Source organism: Lutra lutra, chromosome X (genome assembly GCF_902655055.1).
Source record: "Lutra lutra chromosome X, mLutLut1.2, whole genome shotgun sequence".
Taxonomy (NCBI): Eukaryota; Metazoa; Chordata; class Mammalia; order Carnivora; family Mustelidae; genus Lutra; species Lutra lutra.
The window spans coordinates 37,026,362-37,050,414 of record NC_062296.1 but is presented as its reverse complement, the minus strand read 5'-3'; the positions used below and the strand labels follow the sequence as shown (position 1 = coordinate 37,050,414).

General features: G+C 38.6%; 2 protein-coding genes across 8 annotated transcripts in view; one reads left to right on the top strand and one right to left on the bottom strand.

Annotated features, from left to right (window-relative positions):
- COL4A6 (collagen type IV alpha 6 chain) overlaps positions 1-16,445 on the bottom strand; it is a 274,461-nt gene extending 258,016 nt beyond the window's left edge. For 3 of the 4 annotated variants that reach the window (XM_047715185.1, XM_047715188.1, XM_047715187.1), the window contains exons 1-2: positions 16,215-16,445; positions 15,965-16,016 (exon numbers count right to left, since the gene is read on the bottom strand). In XM_047715185.1, coding sequence (XP_047571141.1) covers positions 15,965-16,016; positions 16,215-16,225 — 63 coding nt within the window. In that variant the 5' untranslated portion in view covers positions 16,226-16,445. The remainder of the gene's footprint in view (positions 1-15,964; positions 16,017-16,214) is intronic. The other variant, XM_047715186.1, reaches the window with a different exon arrangement.
- A 1,427-nt stretch (positions 16,446-17,872) lies between these two features.
- Positions 17,873-24,053, top strand: part of COL4A5 (collagen type IV alpha 5 chain) — a 231,314-nt gene continuing 225,133 nt past the window's right edge. For all 4 annotated transcript variants that reach the window (XM_047715739.1, XM_047715736.1, XM_047715735.1 and 1 more), the window contains exon 1: positions 17,873-18,297. In XM_047715739.1, the coding sequence (XP_047571695.1) occupies positions 18,217-18,297 (81 nt within the window). In that variant the 5' untranslated portion in view covers positions 17,873-18,216. The remainder of the gene's footprint in view (positions 18,298-24,053) is intronic.

The window sequence follows — 24,053 nt, the reverse complement described above, 5'->3', positions numbered from 1 at the left end:
CTGCTGGTGAGAATGCTAGCTGGTTCAGCCACTCTGGAAAACAATATGGAGGTTCCTCAGAAAGTTGACATAGAGGTACCCTATGACCCAGCCATTGCACTACTGGGTATTTACCCTAAAGATACAAATGTAGTGATCCAAAGGGGCACGTGCACCTGAATGTTTATAGCAGCAAAGTCTACAATAGCCAAACTATGGAAAGAACCTAGATGTCCATCAACAGATGAATGGATAAAGAAGATGTGATATATATATATATACATATATATATATATATATATATATATATATATGTATACACACACACACACACAAACACATACATGCAATGGAATATTACTTAGCCATCAAAAATGAAATCTTGTGATTTGCTACAACAAGGATGGAACTAGGGGGTATAATGCTAAGTGAAATAAGTCAATCAGAGAAAGACAATTATCATATGATCTCTCTGATATGAGGAATTGGAGAGGCAGGGTGGGGGCTTATGGGGAGTAGGGAAGAAAAAAATGAAACAAGATGGGATCAGGAGGGAGACAAACCATAAGAGACTCTTACTTTCATGAAAGAAACTGAGGGTTGCTGGAGGGGTGGATGGTGGAGGGATGGGGTAACTGGGTGATGGACATTAAGGAGGCCTTGTGATATAATGAACACTGGGTATTATATAAGACTGATGAATCATCGACCTGTACCTCTGAAACCACTAATATATTAAATGTTAATTAAAAATTAAGTAGAAATTTAAAAAGAGCATGTTGTTGAAATAAAATTATTCTGGGTTAACACCTTTGTATACCACTACAGCATACAGTGCTGCACTACAGGGACACCAAAGAGGCAGAAGGGATTCAAATCAAGGGGGCAAAAAACAACTTGCATTAAACTACACAGCCTATGGTTTGAACAATAATGATCAAACTCATAAGAAGTAGCTTGATTTCTGCAGAAGCAAGAAAACAGGAATGAGTGAAATCGAAAGGAAGTGATTTAGTAGGATGATCCCAGGGAAAGGGACCGGGCTGGTGAGACCAGCGATGTCTTCCCACAGGGCACATGAAGTAACAGTGTGACTGACTATTTTCAGCTCTCCACCTTCAGCAGACATGGTAGGATTGCACTTTCTGGTATCCAATTGATCCCCTGATCAAAGCTCTCCAATGATAAATGAAAAAAAAATGACATGTGTCTGCTGGAGAAATAAGATTTAATTGGTGGCACAGTGAGACGTTCAGAGCTCTCTTTCCCTCTGTCACACAATGAACAACGTTCCAGATGACGGCTGCTCCATTTTGGTCCAAGGTTGAGGACCACATCATGTCCCCCATTTGACCCATGATAGATATGCAGTGTAAACAAAAAATAAACCTTTGTTATTTTAAGCCACTGTGATGTTGGGAGTCATTTGCTATAGCAACATAACCTGTCTTATTCTGACTGAGGGATGGCAGTTATGAGGTCAAATGCTCTTCCTAACAGAGAGGGGGGAAAAGAGCTTGATGGCTTTTCTCTCATCAGACGAGTCCCAGTTAAGGGTCTTGGTGCTTTTCAGAGTTTTGTGTCCTGAAATATCATAAGGTTCCTTTATGGATATGAACAGAAGTATGTCACTGTTACTGGCAGCTAATAGTGGACATGAAAAATAAAGAGGACAACTCGGGACAGGGCAGGCTCAAGAGACTGGTAACTTGATATAAATCTTTGCTCTCATTCTGCTCCAAGTAAATAGTGACTGAAAGTCATATGGCTCTTTAATGGCCTGTCCAGAATAACAGGCTCTGGGCCAGTTTGTAGCCAGCAGGTGTCCTCCGTAACAGAGCTGGCACCTTCATTTCGTCTGTCTATTTAGTAGCAGAGTGGGCAAAAAAGCTGAATGAACAAGGAAGGAAGAATTACCTTTTCCCCACTGGAGGCTCTTAAAGGTGACCAGGCTGAGAAGAGTATCACAAATGTTGGGGGATGAAATTAAAAGTATATCTGTATGTAATGTAAGGCTCACTGGTCTCCATCTAAATTATTTTCTCCTTAAGATTCTAGAGATCATGGATCCTGCCCTAACCAGGACTATTAATAGGTATAGGGGCTACGACAAGGCTAGCGGCAGGAAGCTGGTGGTAATTATAGGCTGTCTTCTTGGCATGACCTCTGTCCATTAGCAATGTCTTAAATTGCGGGGGGGGGGGCAGGGAGCTGGGAGATGATGAGCTGCACCACAGTGCTATGAGAATGAAATGCCAATAGTAGCTACAATTTCCTGAAGCACATACAATGATGAGGCACTTTATGAACATTATAGCTAATCCTCACCACCATAAGAGGTAGCTCTGATATTTTTCAAATGAGGAGACAGAAGAATGTCCACAAAGTGCAGAAGGAGAGAGTCTAGAAGGACAAGTGAGTCAAGGGTAAGATGCTACTGGTAGTTCCATGAAGAACTCAAGGGAAGCAGTTCAGTTTTGCTGATTAAGGAGTGACTTTTAGGGGCTTCTGGGTGGCTCAGTGGGTTAAGCCTCTGCCTTCGGCTCAGGTCATGATCCACTGAGCCACCCAGGTGCCCCGAGAAACTGAATTTTTTAATTGAGGAGGCATCTAGATGAAGTTACAACTACTTTTTAAAAAAGATTTTATTTATTTATTTGACAGAGAGAGAACGAGCAATAGAGCAAGAGAGTGAAAGAGAATGAGTGGGAGGAGTGGCAGAGGGTGAAAGAGACTTTCCACTGAGCAAGGGGCCCGATACAGGACTTGATCTCGGGACCCCAGGATTATGACCTCAGCCGAAGGCAGAGGCTTAACCCACTGAGCCACCCAGATGTCCTGATGTTACAACTTCTTAAGCAGGGGAAGGATAAAAGTAGTGATTTAGGAGCATAGAACATAGAGGAAGAAAACTAAAGACAAAAACAAAACAAAACAAAACTGGTTAAAGCTAGTATTTGTCTTTATAACAAAAATGTAAATAAAAAAGAAGACTCTTGGTATGTGTATTTATGTTTGATATATACTATATAGGGAGTTATATGTACAGGCAAATTGTCTGGTGTAAGAATGGGCAAAAGATCCACTGACCATAGAATTCAGGACAGCGCTTTATCACCCAATTCTTTTCTCTGCCTGGCTTTTTAGACTTCCATGGCCTGACCCTGCTCCAACTACCCATAGTCATTTCCCTCCACTGCTCTTCTCCTGTCCCCCACTTAACCATATTCATTCCTGCTAGGTCCACGGTGTATGCTTGTTTATGGGGTCTCCTGCAAAAGGAAACTTGACTGTGAGCACAAGTGGGAACTGGAATCCAGATGGCTCACTGTTCAGCAAGGAGTGAGATATGGCAGGGAGCTATGACTGCTGAGAGGAAAGGGCCTTTTCCTAATTTCCTCAAAGACGCTGCACCCTGATACCTCCTCCATATTTTTGTTCAGGCTCTGATCAGTTTGTCTCTCTGAGGATTCAACAGGCTACCTTTTTAAATCAAAGTTGAGTCATGTTTCCTGACAAATAGATTTCTAAAGACCTAAAGAAAGCTTGCAATCAGAGATGTCCGGGAACACAGAGAACATACAGTATCTGCCTTTATCACTCATTTTCTACTTGTCCCTTAAGGCCTGGCACAAATCCTACTTCTATGAAACCTTCCCCAATTACAACCCATACGGACCTCTTTCTTCTTTCACCTTCTATGGCTCCTCATTCTGTCCTATGAAGTTTAATGCCCAATTATTACATAATTCAGTGTTTTAAAATCATGGTGGTATCTCAACAGCTCCACAACATCTGATTTTAATTTCACGTGAAAAATGTATTTTAAACCATTTAAAAACTGTAATAAAACACAGCATGCGGCATCCAAATGGGTTGCATACCAAACATTTACTCATCGGAAACCACCATTTATGTTATTGTGTTTTGCCAAGTTAACACTGTGTATTTATGTGCCTGTGTGAGAGAGAGAAGAGAGAGAAGAAAGTAGTGTCTGTAGACCTGAAAATATAGATTTTCTTGCTAAATCTGTTTAACTGAAGTGTTAAACATAACATACCAGGACCAAGTGTTGCTTGACATAGCAAGACCAAGTATTAAACAAAAAAGCCCTCATCTCCTGATGTCCACTATTTATTTGGGTACATCACAATTTTCTCCACACTATACAACCAAAATAAAACACAAACTGGAGACGAAGATTGCTCATACTCTCAATTTCAGATGTTTTTGTTTTTGTTCTTTCTCAGTCTCTTCCTTCTTACTGAGTTTACAAATATATAAATGTTTAAAAAAACTTTGACTTCCTGGCAAGACAGCTATTTTGGTTTGGATTCTATACGGGGGATCATATGAAATTTTGTTTGGGGAGAAAAGGGTCTACTGCTGGAAATTTTGAAGAATGCTCTAATAATTCTTTTTCTATATCATTATCAACATCAACATGAACATTATTATCTCTGTGCATGCTGTGGATATCTAGTTGCATGCTAGGTGCTGGTAAGTATTTATGCAACTTAATCTTATCTCCAAGGCAAGGTCATATAAATCTCATAAGTCTAAAGTTAATCCTCATCTTTAAGGGATCTGCTACATTCACAGAGTTTAGATTCTAGGCATATTAGATTTATCTCTGACGACCCTCTTCCCTCTGGATAAAGAAAAATGGTCGCTCAAAGATTAGAGAATAAGGAGAAATCCCACTTAACTTTCATTCCCTTCTCAGCAGAAAATCTGTCTCCCAAAGGACCAATTCAGCCTCTTGACCAGCAGTCCCAGACATTTCTGGGAAAGCCTGATCTCTAGGAGGTAAATCTTGTAGAGCTTTTTGGCCAGGGAAATTTCCACTGGAGAGCACCAACTCCCGCCTGGTACAAGTGAACCAGGTTGAAAGATACTGGCAAACTAGCCCTATTGTTGCTAGACAAAGGAGAACTGGGACTTCAAAGATGCCTGGGGAGATCCCTTCAGACATAATCTCCAGTTGGGACCCTGGTCTCCGCAAGGAGTCACAAAGGTAGGACAGCAGAGGTAGAGGTGGCTTTGGGGGAAACTAGATCAAATGTAACAATTCTAACCCTTCTCTCCTAGGAAGCTTGAAAAATAAATTCAACAAATAATTTAGCAATTTGCTCTCATGTGTCCCCCAAATGGGCTCACCACTCATTTCTGGTATACAGGCAGTCGCAGTGACCAATAATAACCTTAATGCCTATCATCCTCCATCTAGAGAAACAGATCTTCTTACAGACATTAGGTATGTGCTCTGGGGAGTCAGGGAGCAAAAAGAGTGCAGGGCAGGTCTTGCTCTTTCCTATTCCTCCAGCCTAATCTTACACCATGCTCTGCCAACCACCCTGAGCTTCCCCCTCCCCAGGCTCTAGCCACCTAGTCACATAACCTAGTCCTTCAAACCACAGGGATGACCACAGTGTTTGGCACATGGCAGGCATGAAATACCAATTTTTTGAAGGAAGGAAAGGAGGAAAAACACAAGGAGGGATAGAAGAATAGAAAGGAGACACTTCAGAAAATTATTCACTGGAGTGGGCCTGAAAGGAAGAATAATATGTCCATCTGCAGACACAGAAGGAAAACAGGAGAAGAGAAGAGAAGGGTGTTTCAAACAGAAGGAAAAGCAGGAGGACTGATGATGCATGGCATGTTGAGCCAACACCAAAAGTATAACTGTGATCTAAACATCAGTATGAGAAAAGAGACAGCAGATGGAGTGGGATGGGTAGGCAGGCCCAAATGATGATGGGTACAGTCAGCTTTCACAAATATTGGAGCAGCACGATCATATTTATGTTTTAGAATAGGTCCTTTACTTGCAGAGGATGGCTATTGGGAACAAAGGTAGGAGGCAGCGGAAGACTGAAACCAGAACAGTCAGGTCAGTTGTAGGAGTCCAAGTAAGAGACGATAAAATGCCTGAAGTCAATAGACAGCACAGTAGTCGGTTTTAACCCCAATTTTGCCATTGGAGGGATCTGTGCTCTTGGGTAAATCAGTTCATCTCTCTGGGCTGAGAATATTTGCCCTGTGTATTTCACAGGGCAAATATTTCACAGGGCAAATATTTCACAGGGCAAAGGGTTGCTTTGAGCAGCTAATAATATAACTGAGAAGAATACTTTGCCAACTTAAGGCACAAGAAATTATATGTCATTATTAAAGAGGTGGAAGAGAGATAAGGGGGACAACTGAGAAACATAGCCATCCTTCCAGATGTACATTCTATGGGTGAGGGAGTCTTCTCTGACATCTTCCTTTTTCTCAACTTATCATATATCAGTTGCCAAAATCGAGGAATCTTTTTAAAATTTTCTATCAGCAATAAAAGAAGTAACGAATACCTGCGGGGGGGGGGGTGCAGAGTAGGGATTTAGCACCTACCTTGTGAATGGTAATGTCATATATATGTTTTTTTCTTCTGAATCGCATACTACTCTCAGGAGGAAGGTGCTATTGTCCTATTTTTACTGATGAGAAAATTGAATCTCCAAAAGGTAAAATGAGTTGCCCTAAGTCACACAGGTAGGAAGTGTCAGTGGACAGAGGCAGTATTCAAACAGAAGTCTGATTCCAGAGTCCTTTCTCTTAAACATTATACCATCGAAAAATGGTTATTTTGCCATTGAAGCAATTGTTATTAGAGTTAACATTAGTAATTGCCAAGACAGACAAAGAAAATGCAGTTGTTGCAGGCCACTAGGGATAAATCTGCTTACTCATTTGAAAGTCATCTTTCAATCCACTACTAAATGCTTGGTTGTATCCTGGACATTGTATATACAAGGCTGAAGGGGGCAACACAGGTATATAAGCACAGAACTATCATGACTACATGACAGATGATACCAAATAGGCCCAAAGAGCCTTAGAATCCAGGGGAAAGAAGAATGACTTCTTTCTAAAGAGGTCTGGGATGGTTTCATAGAAGAAATAACATTTTATCTGGGTATTAAAGATTGAGTAGGAGTTCACTAGGTAGAGGAGAAAGTGTAAATAATGGAGAGAGACATTCTAGATCAGGAGGACAGCATATGCAAATGCAAAGATGTAGGAAAGAACACAAGGTAGTTTGGAAATGGAGAGACATTCAATCTGAATGAAGTGTAAATTACACTATGAGCTTGAGAAGGAAGGTTGGCAGGAAAAAACACACTGAGAAGGAGGGTTGGCAGGAAAGAACACACAGACACGAGGCTGGAAAGGTAGTTGAGGCCAGATCATGAAAGCCCTTAAATATTATGGCAAGCTAAGGAGTATGCATTTTAATACTGGAAGAAACAAGAAACCAACAAAGGTTTGAAATCTGGAGATAACATAATTGGGTTTACTGTTAGTAAAATACTCTGGTGGCCACGTAGAGATTAGAATGTAGTCAGGAGTTAGAAAAAGTAGTTAAGAGGCTGTTGATATATGATGATGAGGTTTGGAACCAATCTAGATTCTGCAGATTCTTGGTAAAACTATCGGAGCTTGGTGAGAAGGATGGAGATAGTAAGAGTTAGTAGCTGATTCTATAGTTTCTTGCTTGAAACTGGGGAGATGGTGATATTTACAAAGATTTAAAAAATGAGAGCAGGAGGTTGGAGTGTCATGGAAAGGATTGGGAAACAGTTTCATTTTTGGACACATTGTATTTGGGACAATAGAAAATAATAATAGCTGGTTTTGCTTGAGTGCTCCAGGCATTGTTTTATATAAATTTTTAATTAATTAGTTAATTAATTCGAGAGAGAAAGAGAGAGAGCGAGTGCCAGGGGAGGGGCAGAGGGAGAGGAAGAAAGAGAATCCCAAGCAGGATCCATGCATAGTGCCATGCCCGATGCAGGGCTCCACCTCAAGACCCTGATATCATGACCTGAGCCAAAATCAAGAGTACACACTTAACCAAAGGAGGCCATCCAGGCATCTCCAGGTATTGTTTTAAGTGCTTTGTATGTATCAACTAATTGAGATCTAAGCTGACTAGGTAATTGGAAATATAGATTTGGAGCTCAAAAGACTTGTCTGGGCTGGAAATATAAATTTATAGTCATCAATGTATAGAAGTCAGAGTTAAACTTGTTGGGGCAACAAGAAGGCAAAGGATAACATGCTGAGAACAAAAAAAAAAAAAAAAAAAAAAAAAAAAAAAAGCCCCATTTTAGGACCAGAGAGTAATGAAGGTTATAGACTCCATGACAGCAAAGATACACTTGACTTGTTCACCACTGTGTCATCAGAGCCTGGCACACTCTTCAGAATACAGTGCTTTCTCAACAAATAAATGTTGAATGAATATAATAAAAATATCAGAGAAGTACAAGGAGCAATAATGAGACATAGTGTCTTGAAAGTCAAAGAAGGAAAGGCAGTTTCAGAATAACTGGAAAATGCAAAGCACTACAGTAGAGAGATCAGACTTGTGGTTACCAGACGCAGAGGATGCGGGGAGGGAGAATTGGAGGAAGGTGTTCCAAAGGCACGAACTTTCAGTTACAAGGTAAATCAGTACTAGGGATGTAATGTACAACATGATGACTCTAGCTAACACTGCTGTATGCCATATAGGAAAGGTATTGAGAATAAGTCCTAAGAGTTCTCATCACAAAGGGACATTTTTAAAACATTTTTCTTTCTTTTCTTCTTATTGTATCTATATGAGATGTATGTTTGCCAAACTTATCGCAGTAATCATTTCACAACATATATAAATTAAATCATCATGCTGTAAGCCATCCAGTGATGTATGTCAGTTATTTCTCAATAAACCTGGGGAAAAACCCCGATAGTAACTTGAAAGAGGGCAATTTTGGAGAGTAGCCTGTCCGGACTGTAATAGGCTTAGGGATAAGTGGTTGTTGAAGAAGAGTAGACAATGAGTGGGAATTTGGTGGTAATAGGATTGAGGAGGTTAGAGTTACGGAGAAAAATAAAACTATGTTTTTTGTATTATTATTTGTTTTTATAATGGAAGAGACTTGACTATTGTTTGTAGAACAGAGAAGTCCTAGGAGAGAGATTGATTAAAGATGGTAAGAGAGTGGATAATTAATTGTTCTTAGCTAATTTTCCCATGGCCAGTTGCCTTTGAACATGCTTATTGGGTCTTTTATATGCATTTAATTAGATTTTAAAACAAGTTAGAGCCCTATGATCTCCCTCATTGGGACATTTAGTAAGCTTAAAAGGACTAGATAGTTTAATACAGGATGGCACTTTCCTAATATGTTATTTCTATATGTGTACATCTGTCATCTATAGAGGATAGGACAAGTTCATCCTGCAAGAATGGTGGTGAAATTATGGAACTATCCACATAACTGAGGCAAGTAAAAACCAATACATGTTGATAATTGATGTCAATCTATTTGCTTCATTCTTTTAAATAAAAAAACCTCAGTTCACCCATTTTTCCCACCCCTTACTCTCTGCCTCTTGCAAACACCAATCATTGTTCTCAGTATCTATGAGCTTCGTTTTTCTTTTCCTAGATTTCACATATAAGATTTATCATATGTTATTTGTCTCTCTCTCTCTGACTTATTTCATTTAACATAATGTCCTTGAGGCCAATCCTGTTGTTGCAAATGGCAAAATTCCATTCTTTTTGACCAAATAATATTCCATTGTGCACTACAATTCTTTTCTTTTTTAAAGATTTTATTTATTTATTTGACAGAGAGAGAGAGAGAGAGAGAGAGAGAGAGGGAATACAAGCATGAGGAGTGGGAGAGGGAAAAGCAGGCTTCACCCTGAGCAGGGAGCCCAATGCAGGGCTCGGGGCTCCATCATCCCAGGACGTTGGGACCATGACCCGAGCTAAAGGCAGACCCTTAATGAATGAGTCACCCAGGCACTCCCAAATTCTTTAGCATCTGTCAATGGATAATTAAGTTATTTGCACCTCTTCGCTATTGTACATAATGCTGCCATGAACATGAGGGTATACGTATATTTCCAAATTTGTGTTTCCATTTTTTTTGGGTAAATACCCAGAAGTAGAATTCCTGGATCACATGGTAGTTCTATTTTTAATTTCTGAGGAACTTCATTACTGCTTTCCATAGTGGTCACACCAATTCACATTCCTACTAACAGCGTACAAGGGTTTTCTTTTCTCCATAGCTTCGCCAACACTTGTTATCTCTTGTCTCTTTTAAAAAAATATTTTACTTATTTATTTGACAGAAAGAGAGAAAGCACAAGCAGGGGGAGTGTCAGGCAGAGGGAGAGGGAGAAGCAGGCTCCCCGATGAGCAAGGAGCCTGATGAAGGACTTGATCCCAGGACCCTGGGATCATGATCTGAGCTGAAGCAGATGCACCCACCCAACTGAGCCACCCAGGTACCCCATCTCTTGTCTTTTTGGTACTAGCCATCCTAACAGGTGTGCAGTGATATTTCTTTGTGGTTTTGATTTGCATTTCTCTGATGATTCATGATATTGAGCACCCTTTTATGTACTTGTTGGTCATCTGTATGTCTTCTTTGGGAAAATGTCTATTCAGATCCTGTGCCCATTTTTTATATAGGACTGCTTGTGTTTTTGCTATTGAGTTGTATGAGTACTTTGTATTTTTTGAGTATTAGCCTCTTATCGGATATATGACTTGGAGTGATTTTCTCCCATTCAGTAGGTTGCATCTTCATTTCACTGATTTCTTTTGCTGTGCAGAAGCTTTTTTGTTTCATGGAGTCTCACTTGTTTCTTTTAATGTCAGATTCAAACAATCATCTCTAAGACCTATGTTAAGGAGTTTACTGCCTATGTTTTCTTCTAGGAGTTTCATGGTCTCAGGTCTTCTATTTAAGTGTTTGATCCATTTTGGACTAATTTTAGGGTATGATCTAAGATACTGATCCAGTTTCATCCTTTTGCATGTAGCTGTCCAATTTTTTCAACACCATTTATTGAAGACTGTCCTTTCTCCATTGTATATTCTTAGCTCCTTTGTGAGAGATTAATTGAACATATATGCATGAGTTTATTTCTGGACTCTGTGTTCTGTTCCATTGACCTAGGTTTTTTTTTTAATGACAACACCATATTATTTTAATTACTATAGTTCTGTAATATAGTTTGAAATCAGGGCATGTGATGGCTCAGTTTTGTTCTACTTTCTTAAGACTACTTTGACTATTCGAGGTCTTTTGTGGTTCCATATGAATTTTAGAATTGTTTGTAATATTTTTGTGAAAAATAACACTGGAATTTTAATAAGGATTGCACTGAGACTATATATTGCTTGGGTAGTATGGAAATTCTAACAATATTAATTATTTTCAACCCATGAACATTGAATACGTTTCCATTTGTTTGTGTCTTCTTCAATTTCTTTCATTAATGTCTTGTTCTCAATGACAGGTCTTTCACCCTCTTGGTTAAACTTATTCGATGGTATTTTACTCTTTTTGATGCACTTGTATATGGGATTGTTTTCTTTATTTCTCTTTCTGATAGTTCATTCATAGTGTAAAGAAATACGATACACTTTTGTGTATTAATTTTGTATCCTGAAACTTTACTGAATTTATTAGTTCTAATGGTTTTTTGATGGAGTCTTTAGGGTTTTCTCTATATAATATGTCATCTACAAATAGTGACAGTTTTACTTCTTCCTGTCCAATTTGGATGCCTTTATTTCTTTCCTTGTCTAATTGCTCTGGCTAGGACTAACCATACGATGTTGAATTGTTTCATTCTTATATTAATGAAGTCATTAGGGAAACAGTATACTTTGCTCCTGTGATATGGTTTGATTATAAGATTACAGTACCAGGGGTGTATTTACTGGAGACTCTGTAAAATCAAACAGATTATTGGTATGCGTAGTGGGTATTGGAGAGGGCACGGATTGCATTGAGCACTGGGTGTGGTGCAAAAAACAATGAATACTGTTATGCTGAAAATAAATTAAAAATTTAAAAAAAAAAAGAAAATGCAAATGCCCTCATTCCTGAACAAGCCTTAGAAAGTGACAATTTGTTTACTCTAAAAAACCAGTTGCATAACTAGGGTTTTTTTCATGTCATAGATTACTTTGGCAGGCTAGTGAAGGCTATGGACTCTTTTTCAGAATAATTTTTTAAATGTATTCAGTAAAATACATGGGATTACAGTGGAAACCAATCATATTGAAATATAATAATCAAAACATAACAAAACAAATTTGTGATATAGAATTATATATCTGCTTCTTTAGTAGCACATTAAATAATATCTATTTCCCCTCCTCCCTTGTCTTAAAATATGTTTGTATTTGACCTATCAATAGTGTAGCTACATTATCATCTATGTGTTAACCATTTATGTAGTCATTTGAAGATTCCTTTGATGATGTGCTCATATGTATGTTTCAGTATCTTTAGTCAACCCAAGATACATATTCTATGTACATATATACACACATATATATGTTATATATTGTGATTATTCACAGCTAGCTGATATAGGATATTTGCTGGAAGGCAAAGCAGAAGACTACTTTAAAAAATTTCATATTAAGAAAATGAAAAGACCAGCCATCAGCCACAGATTGGGAGAAAATATTTGCAAGTTGTAATGTAAGGACTTGTAACCAGAATATACAAAGAACTCTTAAACTCAACAATAAGACATCTGAATCTTAAAATGGGCAAAATATTTAAATAAACATAAATATAAATGTTTCATATGACCTAGCAATTCCATTCCTACATAACTACTCAAGAAATGCAAATTGAATGTCCACACAAAGATTTGGATGATAATGTTCATAACGGCATTATTCATAATAACCCAAAAGTAGAAAGAGCCCAATGTCCATCAACTGGTGAATGCATAAACAAGATGAGGTATATCCATAATGGAATACCAATATTAAATGCAAAGGCCAATAGAGTAAAATACTGGTAAAAAACATCATGCTAAGGGAAAGATGCCAAACACAAAAGATCACACATTATATGATTCTTTTCTCTTTATATGAAATGCCTGGAAAAGACAAATCTATAGAGGTAGAAAAGTAGATTCATGTTCTCTTGGAGTTAGAGGTAGGAATGAGGATTAACTGTGACTGGATATGAAGGATCTTACTGGGATGATGAAAATCTTCTAAAACTGGATATAGCGGTAGTTGCACAACTTGGCAAATTTACTAAAAATCATTGAATTGTATACATAAAATGGGTGAATTTATGTTATTTAAATTGTATCTCAGTAAGGTTGGTTTCTTTTGAAGAAAGAATTCTTAGAGACACAACCTCAAATAAGGTAAATATTCCTCTGGATCCTCAGAGTAGGAAGAAACTTTTTCTGTCTCTGAAAATCCCTAACCCTCTATTCATATTTTGATGGCTGTAATTAGGGCTGAACATCACAGTGGAAAGGACCAACTTGGCCAAGTCACAAGTTTAAGGAAAGAAGTTTGTATTTCAATCAGACCTTGATTTACCTATGCTCTTTGCAGAAGGGGACAAACAGACATATGTTTTCTCCCCCTTTTGCCTTTTCTCTACCCAGATAACAGTCCCTTGGCTTTGACTTTAAATATGCTTGGTTGTATTAGAGCTTTTACCGAAGGAGATTTGAGGCAAACTGGGAAGAAAAAATAAGGACCTTGACTACTTTGGTTGCATACTTTAACTGCTAGACGTGTTGGCCTATGGTGAGATATGAATCTTTCTAGTCTTTTCTTTAACATAATGCAGGTACATGCAGATAATAATTTATCATTAGGTATCTTATCTTTTAAGAAACATAATGACCAGCATTGTCTGAGAAAGTAAAATCCTAGCAAGTTAGAGACTATGTTTAAATAAATCTTTGTGTGCTATACCTCAAGTACTTAATAACCAAAAATGATTATGGATATTCTGAAATCCCAGGCTCTGTCTCATTCAGATAAATTGTGCAAGTATTTCACCTCACTGAAGATCATCACTCTTTTAAAAGAAATTTAATGGAAACTCATTCTTTAATCCCAGGTTTTAACGTTTAGCTTTCCATCCTTTAAATGGCACTGCTTTATAAACTCACAAAGAGAAATCAAAAGTACCTAAAGGACCCTATCTCAAATGCTCACCAAGATTCTGTTATTGGCAACTTAACTTTCACAGTGAACTCACTTTCTTATAGAAAAGTACAACCTAGTTCCTTGTCAATCCATTTAAAAGTTATTTTTTTCATTAATATTAGTCAAGGTACAGAGAATTCAAAGAGCTAAAGCCATTTGAAAAGTGAAAGATATTACAAACCCAGAGGATAAACTGGAATTGAGAGGAGATGAGAACTTCCCAATATACAGGAGAATCTACTACAAAGAAGGAAAACAAACAAAAAACCTCCCCTCAGAAAAAAGTCACCTTTTGAGAACTTATCCAGCAACTCTCCTAGCTTTACACTGCCAAAGATATGATGCAGAAATAAACAGCAGTGAAGGAGCAGCTCTGGATGTAAATAAGGTAAAAAAAAATATTGTCAGTGTATCTCAAGGTTTATTTTAGTCTTACCAGGGTCACACACACTGACATAGCAGGTGACATTGTAAAACAATGAGACAGAATCTGAAATCCATATATCAAAGCAGAGCTTGATTTTGGAGACACATTTCAATACTTCTAAGAATTAAAGCATAATCCTCCAGTGACTTTTACGGATATCGAGAGATAAGATGCAGTGTTTGGGAAGTTTCCAGCTATCTAGAATGATTTGTTAATGCTTTTCCCCAAAAGTACACTGAATACAATCAGCTAGAATCTGAAAATAAAGTTTTAGCTGGAGGGTATGCTGCCCAACCATAACATTTTTATAAGTGGCAAGATTCCCGGACAAATTGTTAACTAATCAAAACCTGGCATTTTGAATAAATGTAGTATTGAGCCTCAAGGTAACATATAACTAAACTTATGTACTGGGGGAATCCGATGGAGAAGTACACAGAATTGTAGATCAATACTCCTGTTTACAAAGTCTAGAATTTACTTACATAAGAGCTGATGTTCTGAGTTGGGCGGGTGGTACAAGATGTCAAGTATTCTGGCATCATTCTCTTTTCTTAAGAGAAATCATTTCACTTTATTCTGATATTTTCTTAAAGATACATACCAGAATAAAGTAATCCTCCCTCTCCCCATAAACATATTAGCTGATTTTATTGCATTGAATTAAATATGGTTCTATAAATGTAGTATTTACAAATATTTCAAGTATTACAAATATGGCCAATTATTTTAAATTGTCAAATCCACACGTTAAATATCTATCATCTACACAGTGTGTGATTTTGGCTATTAACAGTTCATTAAATAGAGCAGTGAAATAGTATTCAATAGTCAAACAACTTCATATGTGAACTCAGCAGCTAACTTTATTTCTGCCAGCAGCTTTTTTTTTTTTTTTCTATTCTAAACTTTCTGATGACACAGAAAACCAGTGAAAGGAAACATCAGACAGAAACTGAACATCATCTAGTGTTATTAGTTCAGTTCAGGTAGTTAAAGAGTCCAGATGTTGTCATCTGGTACTGTCAAAGGATCACAAGCAAATACTGAAGTTTAACTTCCATAACTTTCACGGCACTTTCAAGTCCCACTCCTAAGGCTCTCCTCCCACTCTCAAATTTGTGTGCCAATTCGTGTTCTTGTAGAACGGGGGAAATTACATTTCTTCTGTCTTAAAGGTAGATGCATAGAAAAGCATCAGATGTCAGTCATCTTAAAATCCTCTGGGAAGAGGCTCAGAAATGTGTACCTCTTGTGTCTTCTACTTTTATTTTCCCATCCCGTTAGGAAGTTTTGGGACGGAAAGATGCCTGAGTCCTAAAGGCATAAGCCTGACGCTGTGCTATTCCTAAGAACCCCATTAACTCCCACTAGAAAGGAGAGTGATGTGAACTGTTTCCCAGTGCAACCTTCTGTAACCCCCTTACACAAACACTAGAGGTGGAATGGGAAGGGGTCAAAGGAGGAGGAGAGAAAAGGGTGAGGGGGTGGCGGGGGGAGAGACTCACAGCTCCTACCAGTTCCTCGGTCAGGCACAACGTAACCAGGAGCAGCCACAACCTGAAAACAGGAGGAAGTGTGAGTAACATGGGCTCTCAAGGCTCCGGGGTCCTACGTCTGGCCACAATCCCCGACCCCTTTTGGCTGCCTGCCCCCCACCCCTTCCTCTACAATGACATAAGTACAAGTATAGTCCCAGTCCTGCAAAGTAGCTCAAAGTAGAAAGAAGGAGGGGAGCTCAGGGCAGCAACAGCTCACCCAGGGTGCATGCTTGCGGCTTCTCCAGAGCTGGGTCCCGGGAGACAGCTAAGCGGCTCCACAGCCCGGGCTCATCAGGGCTACGCTGATGCTTGGCGGCTGCTTCCTTAATCAGGAGGACGGGTAGGGGGGCGAAGTAGCTAACTTCAGAAGAAACTAAACTCAGCTTCTAGATAAGAAGTGCCCCAAAGGGAAACAGTCAGCGGTGCCCGCTACAACTTGCAGCACTCAAAAAAGATAGTTCCATACAACAGGAGAGGAAGGAATGGAGGGGAAAGGGGCGGGGCTGCCTGCTGTCAATCATCCCCCCTACCTTGGGCAGCCAGGCGTCTTTCTCACTTTCAGACACCTCTGCACATAACATTCCCACGCATCTCCATAGCTTCACGCTCAGGGTCATAGAGACCTATACACTAAGATCTAAGCAACTATGCAGCGTACACTTCCATAAACCACTGTGAACTCTTACACATAAATACATTTAGGGCACAGGACTCCTAAAGATTCGCCCCGAAGTGCCCTTGCACACTCGCCCAAGTGCATATAACACTCATTCTGTTTGTCTACTAAACTCTTGGGGGGGGTGGTTGTTTCTGGAGTTGTAAATCTACCCAAAACTGAGTAGAACCTAAGGATGAGTGGGCCCCCATGAATAGGTCCAAAGCCTTGCAAGACTCTCGAGTGGCAAATTCTAGGGTCTGAGATAACAGAAATGTTCAGCAAATCCCCAAAAGACCCTCCAAGGAGTCCACACAAAGTATTTTCTGGGCCTGTTGGTTACTTAACAAATCTGCAGATCAGGATTACCAAAGCAATGCTCAAGTCTACTTTATTTCGGAAACATCAATTCTACTGCCATTAACTCTACATCAATGTTTCCAATTAGGTGTTTGTGTTAGTTTTAAAGAAAATAGCACGAAAGTTATTTAATTTCCTGTATTGAATCCTTCGGAAACACAACCGCAATGAGTTTCAATGCCTTTTATATTATTCAATATAAAAGGTAAAAGTTATAGCATTTAGCAATGTTATAATAAAAAGATGACTGTATTACAATAACATTCAACCATATAATAATTACTAATACCTACTGAATGCTCCTCTTAGATGTTTAAACACGCATAAAAGCTTCATGTAAGTAGGTTCATTTTCCTAATTCTTTGGTTGTAAGAATTTATTTAATTATATAAATATATATATTTATGTAATATATATATATATATATATATATATACACACACAGTTCTAATATTTTTCACATATTTTATTGAATGTAGACACTTTCCTGCGAGCAGGTGGAAGGCAAACAACTCCAGCTGCCCAGGGAGCAGCGACCAAAATTTGTTTCTAACCATTAACAATAAAAATCTCAGTTTCCTCTAAGATCCATCCGCTAAAAAAGTAGTCCCAGATCAGGTCTATTTGTAGTTGGCTTTGGTGCTCTCGCCAATGAGAGTGGAACTGGTCAGGGAAGAGTAATACCAACGGAAGGTGCAAGTGAACGAATAGAAAAGCTTCCCGGTTGGGCTCATGGTGCCCAGCCAACTGGTCTGGAAGTTTCCCTCCCCCAAATAACTGAGCGTCACTCCCTCGCAGGTTGCTGGTGCAGTCTGAAGCGGTGGCGGAGTGATCTTCAAATTCCCCAGTGCTGGCGGGGAGGGGGCGGTGCGGGAGGAGGCAGGGAGGAAAGTTGAGCCGTGGGACTTGCATGAGGAAAAAGTTTGCAAGTCCAGACAGAAGGGAAAAGTGCTCCCGAGAGACGGGCTTTGGGGAGGGGAGGGGGGAGGGAAGAAGAGTTCTCTCTCTCTCTCTCTCTTTTTTCCCACCCCCTCCACTTTTAAAAAGCTTCCTCCTTACCTAAGCTGACGGGCACACTTGGGACTCCCTCGCTGTCCTTCTCCGCCTCTAGCTCTCTCCCCATAAACTCAAGATTATGTCAGTTGATGAGAACTAGCCAGGGATTTCGTGCGGGTGTTGAAGGAGCTGCGGGAGCCGGAGAAGAATGAAACTGCGTGGAGTCACCCTGGCTGCCGGCTTGTTCTTACTGGCCCTGAGTCTTTGGGGGCAGCCTGCAGAGGCTGCGGTAAGTCCTTCCTTCTACCCCCACACTCCTCCCCCCCCAACACCAGTCATCTCACTCTCGGGCAGAAATTACTTTTTTGTCCCTTTACCTTCCTTTCTCCTCGGCCTTGGCTAAGGGCATTCCAATCTGCCCTCACTTGCTTAGGAAGAAACATTATTTACAACGCTGGTAACTCAAGCCTTCTCCAGCCCAGGGGAGAGGTTTATGTTTAAAAATAGGGCCGCTGGCTTCCCTACAGCTAGCTGCTCTTAGTGGGTGGATGGGTGTGTGTGTGTGTGTGTGTGCGCGCAGAGTGGAGCCCGGGTGGGGGACGCACGTTAATAGCTCACTAGGCTCTGGAGGGTCTTTGAAACTTTTCCTCCCCACCCTCCGCCCTCGGGTTGTTTCCCTTTCCTGCCCGCTAACCTTTACACTAGTCGCACACAGCCCACGCACTCTTTTAAAACCTGGTCTGTAGTTGAATATTTTGCCTTTTCTATATCCAGCTTCCATCAAAGTGCTGGGCGCGCCCAGGAAGTGCTTCCCTTTTGCCCCTTCCTTAGGCCACACGAACCTGCCCTCACCTCTGGCCACTAAAGCCCTTGTAGAGACCGTGTCCCCCTTTTGACGTCCTTATGGCAAACGCGCAGGTAACACACCAAAGAAGAAGGAGGTAAAGATGGATGGCTTCAGGCTTTGGGTCTTCTCTGAGTTGTGTTTTTGTTTGTTTGTTTGTTTTTAAGTTCTGGGTTTTTGCTTGTTTACTTTAAAAAAAAGTCTTACTGAGGCACCTAAACAAATCGAAAATACGCCCGTCACCTATTTAAAGGAAAAGAATTCTTTTTTCAAAGGAGAGTGAGTATTCCGGTTTAAAGGACAGAGGAGGATGCACCTGTGCAATGACAGAGCAGAAAGTTCCACTCAGTTTTAGGAATGTAGAATTAAAACCCCAGTATATCTCCTAGAAGGATCTCTGGGTAGTCCCACCCACTGTCTTTCTGGGGATGAGGCAGATGTAAAGGAATGAATGGCTTTGTTAAAGGAAATGTTCTCCAGCCTGAAGCCCATCATCCTTCAAGTCCCTTAACCTTGAAAGAATTAAGTATGCGGCAAATTATTTAAAAATTACATTTGAGTGATCTTAATGGGTGGTTTTAAAAACACTTTAATGTGAGATCATGGCTTAGGCCTTCCGTGGTTGAGTGACTTATCAATTCTTTATATATGCAGCTGCTGTGTTATGGCTTATCTGGGTCCACGTTTAAGTTAGCTGTCTGGTTTCTCTATACACTCTGCATACCTCAGATTACATTGTCCTTTTATCCTCCAGAAAATGTGTACTCAGGGTATGAAAACTAACTTTCACATTACTCTAAGCACAATGTAATTATGATAGCGAGTCTTCTGAAAAACCATGACTATCAACCACACTTGTAATTGTTCCTCCGAAAAATTAGAGATGACTTGAAATTGCTTTTTTGATGCAGAGCATCTTAATGGGGTAAGGTTTTGCCACTTAACAGTATTTATAGACCCCTGGATAAAACTACAGTTGTGTTGTTGAAAATAGTTACTTTTAAAAACTTTTAAAAACATCTTGGAGCTTATGGCATTTGGCCCAGGGGCAAAGGTTTTGTGGTGTTTGATTAAACATTTCAATTTTTTACTTTGATGTTGCTATTAGTAAATGTACACCCGATATTAGTCATACAGGTACGTATAACAATACATCAATTTGTATTAAAACAATTATATTAAAAGTGAGATTTCTTTTTATGGGTGACAAAACTTGGGAGAAAGCTTGTTTTCTTGGACTCTTAATTGATGGTTCATGAAGTAGTTACAGAAGATATGCAGTTTTTTTTTCCTTTTTCTTTCTATATAGTTTTAAAAGAACATTTTATATCATATTTCTCTATCGTTAGGACATTGTGCCTCTAATAAAGCCAGGGGTTTGTTTTTTTCTACTTCACACATCAATATCCTAGTTAGGTGAAATGTTTTAATCATCTCAAAGATATGAATGGTATCTTCTATCCATATTAGTGCTGGGGATATTGGTGACCTTCTCCAGAGCAAAATGGATGGTAGTGGGGTTGCCTGATTGTTGACTGAAGTAGTCTGGTATTGGGACTTTTATATCAGGAAGAACACTGATACAAGAACTGCTTTAATTTTTCATAGTTAAATGATATATATCTGAAGTCATGCCAAATGGGGATATCATAAATACGTGGAAGATTTTTTTTAGACAGAGTGATTACTAGGTGGAAAAGAGTAACCTTAATGCTGAAAAGGTTAACAATATAAGAAAAAGGCAGGTTTACGTTGCAAAGGTCATTTCTAGTGGTGGAAATAACATATTTTTATGTAAAGGTGATCATACCCATGCTTACTATCAGTAGGATATGCACTTAGATTTATGGATATGGTGTGTAAGATTGTACTACCCCCTACTATACAAATGTTAGTGTTTTGGGGCAGTGGAGTGGATAGGTTTCTCTAATTTAAATATGCTATTTCTCTTGTGACCAGTGGTGACGACATACTGAGGGTAGTGGTGTCTGTCGTTTGTGACCTGGAACAGTTTTTCCTTTGAAGTATACTATGAATTAACTGCTCTGTAGGAAGAATTGTTGACACTGTGATCATAACTTAAATATTTGAGTGTTTACTACGGGCCAAGCATAGTGCTAACATGCAATGTACATTATCATATATAGTCTTCACAGCAGACCTAGGAGATATATACGATTGTTGTCCCTGCTTTAGAGATCAGGAAGCTACGGATCGTAGATTAGGTAAGTTCCCCCAAAAAATCACATAGGTACTAAGTTGTGGGGCTGGAAATTTTGACATTTTGACTCCAAATTCTTTACCCTCAATGACTGTACTATAGTACCTCCTTTGCATGTGGTTTATAGAGACTTACTTGCTGTTTTGAGTGTTTGGATCTCTGCTACTTTTTTTTTTTTTTGGTGGGGGAAACACAGGACGTGAAATGGAAATGATAATGGGGATTATATCTCTTCCTGCTGATGTTAGGAGAAGTAGCATCTTATAATGGAAACAGCGTTGGACTTACAATAAGAGATCATAATAGAGATCAGTTTGATCTTTGTACATATGTCTACATATAGAGATATAATTTAAAAGCAATCTAAAAGCAATTACTTGTTGAAGGTGTGATTTTATACTATCACATATAAAAAGTTAGATTTATAAAACAACTATTATTTGTGGTGCATGATTATTTTAAAGAAAGTCTTGCTTTATTTTTCTTTTAATTTGTCAGTTTCCCTAATAATTTTAAATATGCTAAACTTTTCAGTAGCATGTCTATTATGATTAAACAGGGTATGTGTATATGGTGGCTCTCTGCTTAAATTGCCCAGTTCACTTCTGTTTTTTTTTTTACCAATTTACCTAACCATTGTATCAAATTCTATTTACTCAACTATCTAGATAATTTTAGTTTTGTGTATATATTTATAAATGAGTTTATCCTTTGTGTAAGAGTGTATACATTTTTTCTGTGTTTTTATTTTACTTTTAATGTCTATATGTTCAACACTAGACTCTTGACCTTGTGTTAACCTTGATAATTGATTCATGTTGTGTCTACCAGGTTTATATGCCATAAAGTCACTGCTTTTTTCCTTTTGTAATTACAAAATGAGCTGATCTCATAAAGATGTGTGAGGCGATATTGTGAGACAATGTAAATATCCTGTTTTTCATCATATTTTTGCCTGCTTAAAATTAGCATCTATTGAGGATTCTGGCCTGAATAATTATTACTGTGATATTTGCCAAATAGTGGTTTTCAGTTTTTAACATTTTCTGTACTTAATAATTGAAATCTAATATAGCAAAGAACTTCACCTCTGTTATTTACTTATTATCCTTTCAGTTACTTATAGCAGTATGGAGTTATGGATATTTGTTTTATTCTATGAGTTATAATGAGTTTTGCTATTTTTACTTTTATTTTTGCTGAAATTACCCCAGGAGGTACTTCCACTTGGCTTCTGTGTCCTTTCAGTGTGACCCTGCCGTTTTTTGAGCATTCCCTTACATTCTGGTACTACAAGATGTTCCAGCCTCATTTTTTCTACTTTTTTCTACTTTTTTTCTACTTTTTTCTACTTTCTACTTTTCTACTTTTTCTACTTTCACTGCCCCAACCCTGGAATCAGCCATTTTTCTAGGGAGCCCTGATCCTTTTTATTGGATAATGGTATTTAGAAGTCAAGGTCTGGGTGCCTGGTATGCTCATGGCTATTGAGGTGTCATTGGTTCTATACCTTCTCAGCAGACAAAACTAAGAAATAGATGTATATATACACAGATGTAAATCCACGTATTTATCTATCTTTTTTCAATCTCTGTGTGTATTTGTATTAAAAACCATGTATTTGTACTGATATCACTGATTTCCAATCCAAGACCACAGAATAAAAATATATCTTTGATGTTGTAGAGTCTGGTGTCCCTCTGCAGACATGATTTGTGGGCTTTGGAGAGGTCTTATGCAGAATCTTTAAAAACTTGGCCTCTGGAGTCAGATCTGGAATCTGACTGGTAGATGTGTTACCTTCAACCAAGTGGTAACCTCTAAGCTTTAATTACCTTATTGGCAAAAGGGGATGGGTGGTACCTATGTCACAGGTTGTTTTAAGGATAAAATGAGAAGAGTTATGTAAAGCATTTAGAATAGTATTTGGCAAATTGTGGATAAATTTAAGATTTCATTGCTGTCATTACAAGTTATTGACTTGTCATTTCTTAATGCATTAATAATGCATTAATAATAATGCATAATTCTCTGCCTGATTTTCAAGGTCTATACTGATCTTTCCCTCCATCCGACCTTGTTTTTCTTTACTTTTTACAATATACAGTCTCCATTCTAGTCTAGGTGAGCTTTCATATAATACCTTGAGCACTACATATGTATTTTGCCTCTCCATTTTTTAAAGGGGTTTTATTTATTTATTGGATAGAGAGAGCACAAGTAGGCAGTAGGGAGAGGGAGAAACGGGCCCCCTGTTGAGCAGAGAGCATGATGTGAGCTCCATCCCAGGATGCTGAGACCAGGACCTGAGACAAAGGCAGATACTTAACTGACTGAGCCACCCAGTGCCCCTTGCCTCTCCATTTTGATTGGAAACCTATGGATCCAAATCTTTGCTTAGTTTCAGTGTGATGTTTATATTCATCCAGCATATATTTGTTCAGCTACTTATAAGTATTTAAGAATTGTATATGTTGTTTTATTTCTACCCTCTTGGATGTGTACTGTTCACAAAATCATTTTGTGTTAGACACTGTGGATAAAATTATATAAGATAGACAAGTTTCTTGCCTCCATGGAGTTTACGTGCTATTGAGAATAGTCTTTGTGAAACTTTGCCTTACTATTACATATCAATGGTTGATTTTACTCTTCTTTGAAAATTTTGTAATATTTATCCTCTTCCTGTCTAGTATCTAAATGTATTTGGTCTTCCGGGGCATTTTGTTTCCTGGGATTTTATCTGGTCTTCCTATTAGATTATAGGCAAGAACTATGTATTTGTATTCTTCATGTATTCTTCAATTTACATGTTGGTTTTGTCTAATAGCAAAAGTAATACATGCTCAGTATTGGAAACTTGAAAATGCAGAAAATTATAAAGAAGAAAATAAAAACATTTCCACGGTTCTATCAACAGCATAGTAATAACTCTAATTATTGTTAATGATTTTCCTCTTTATGTATCTAATCTTTTTAA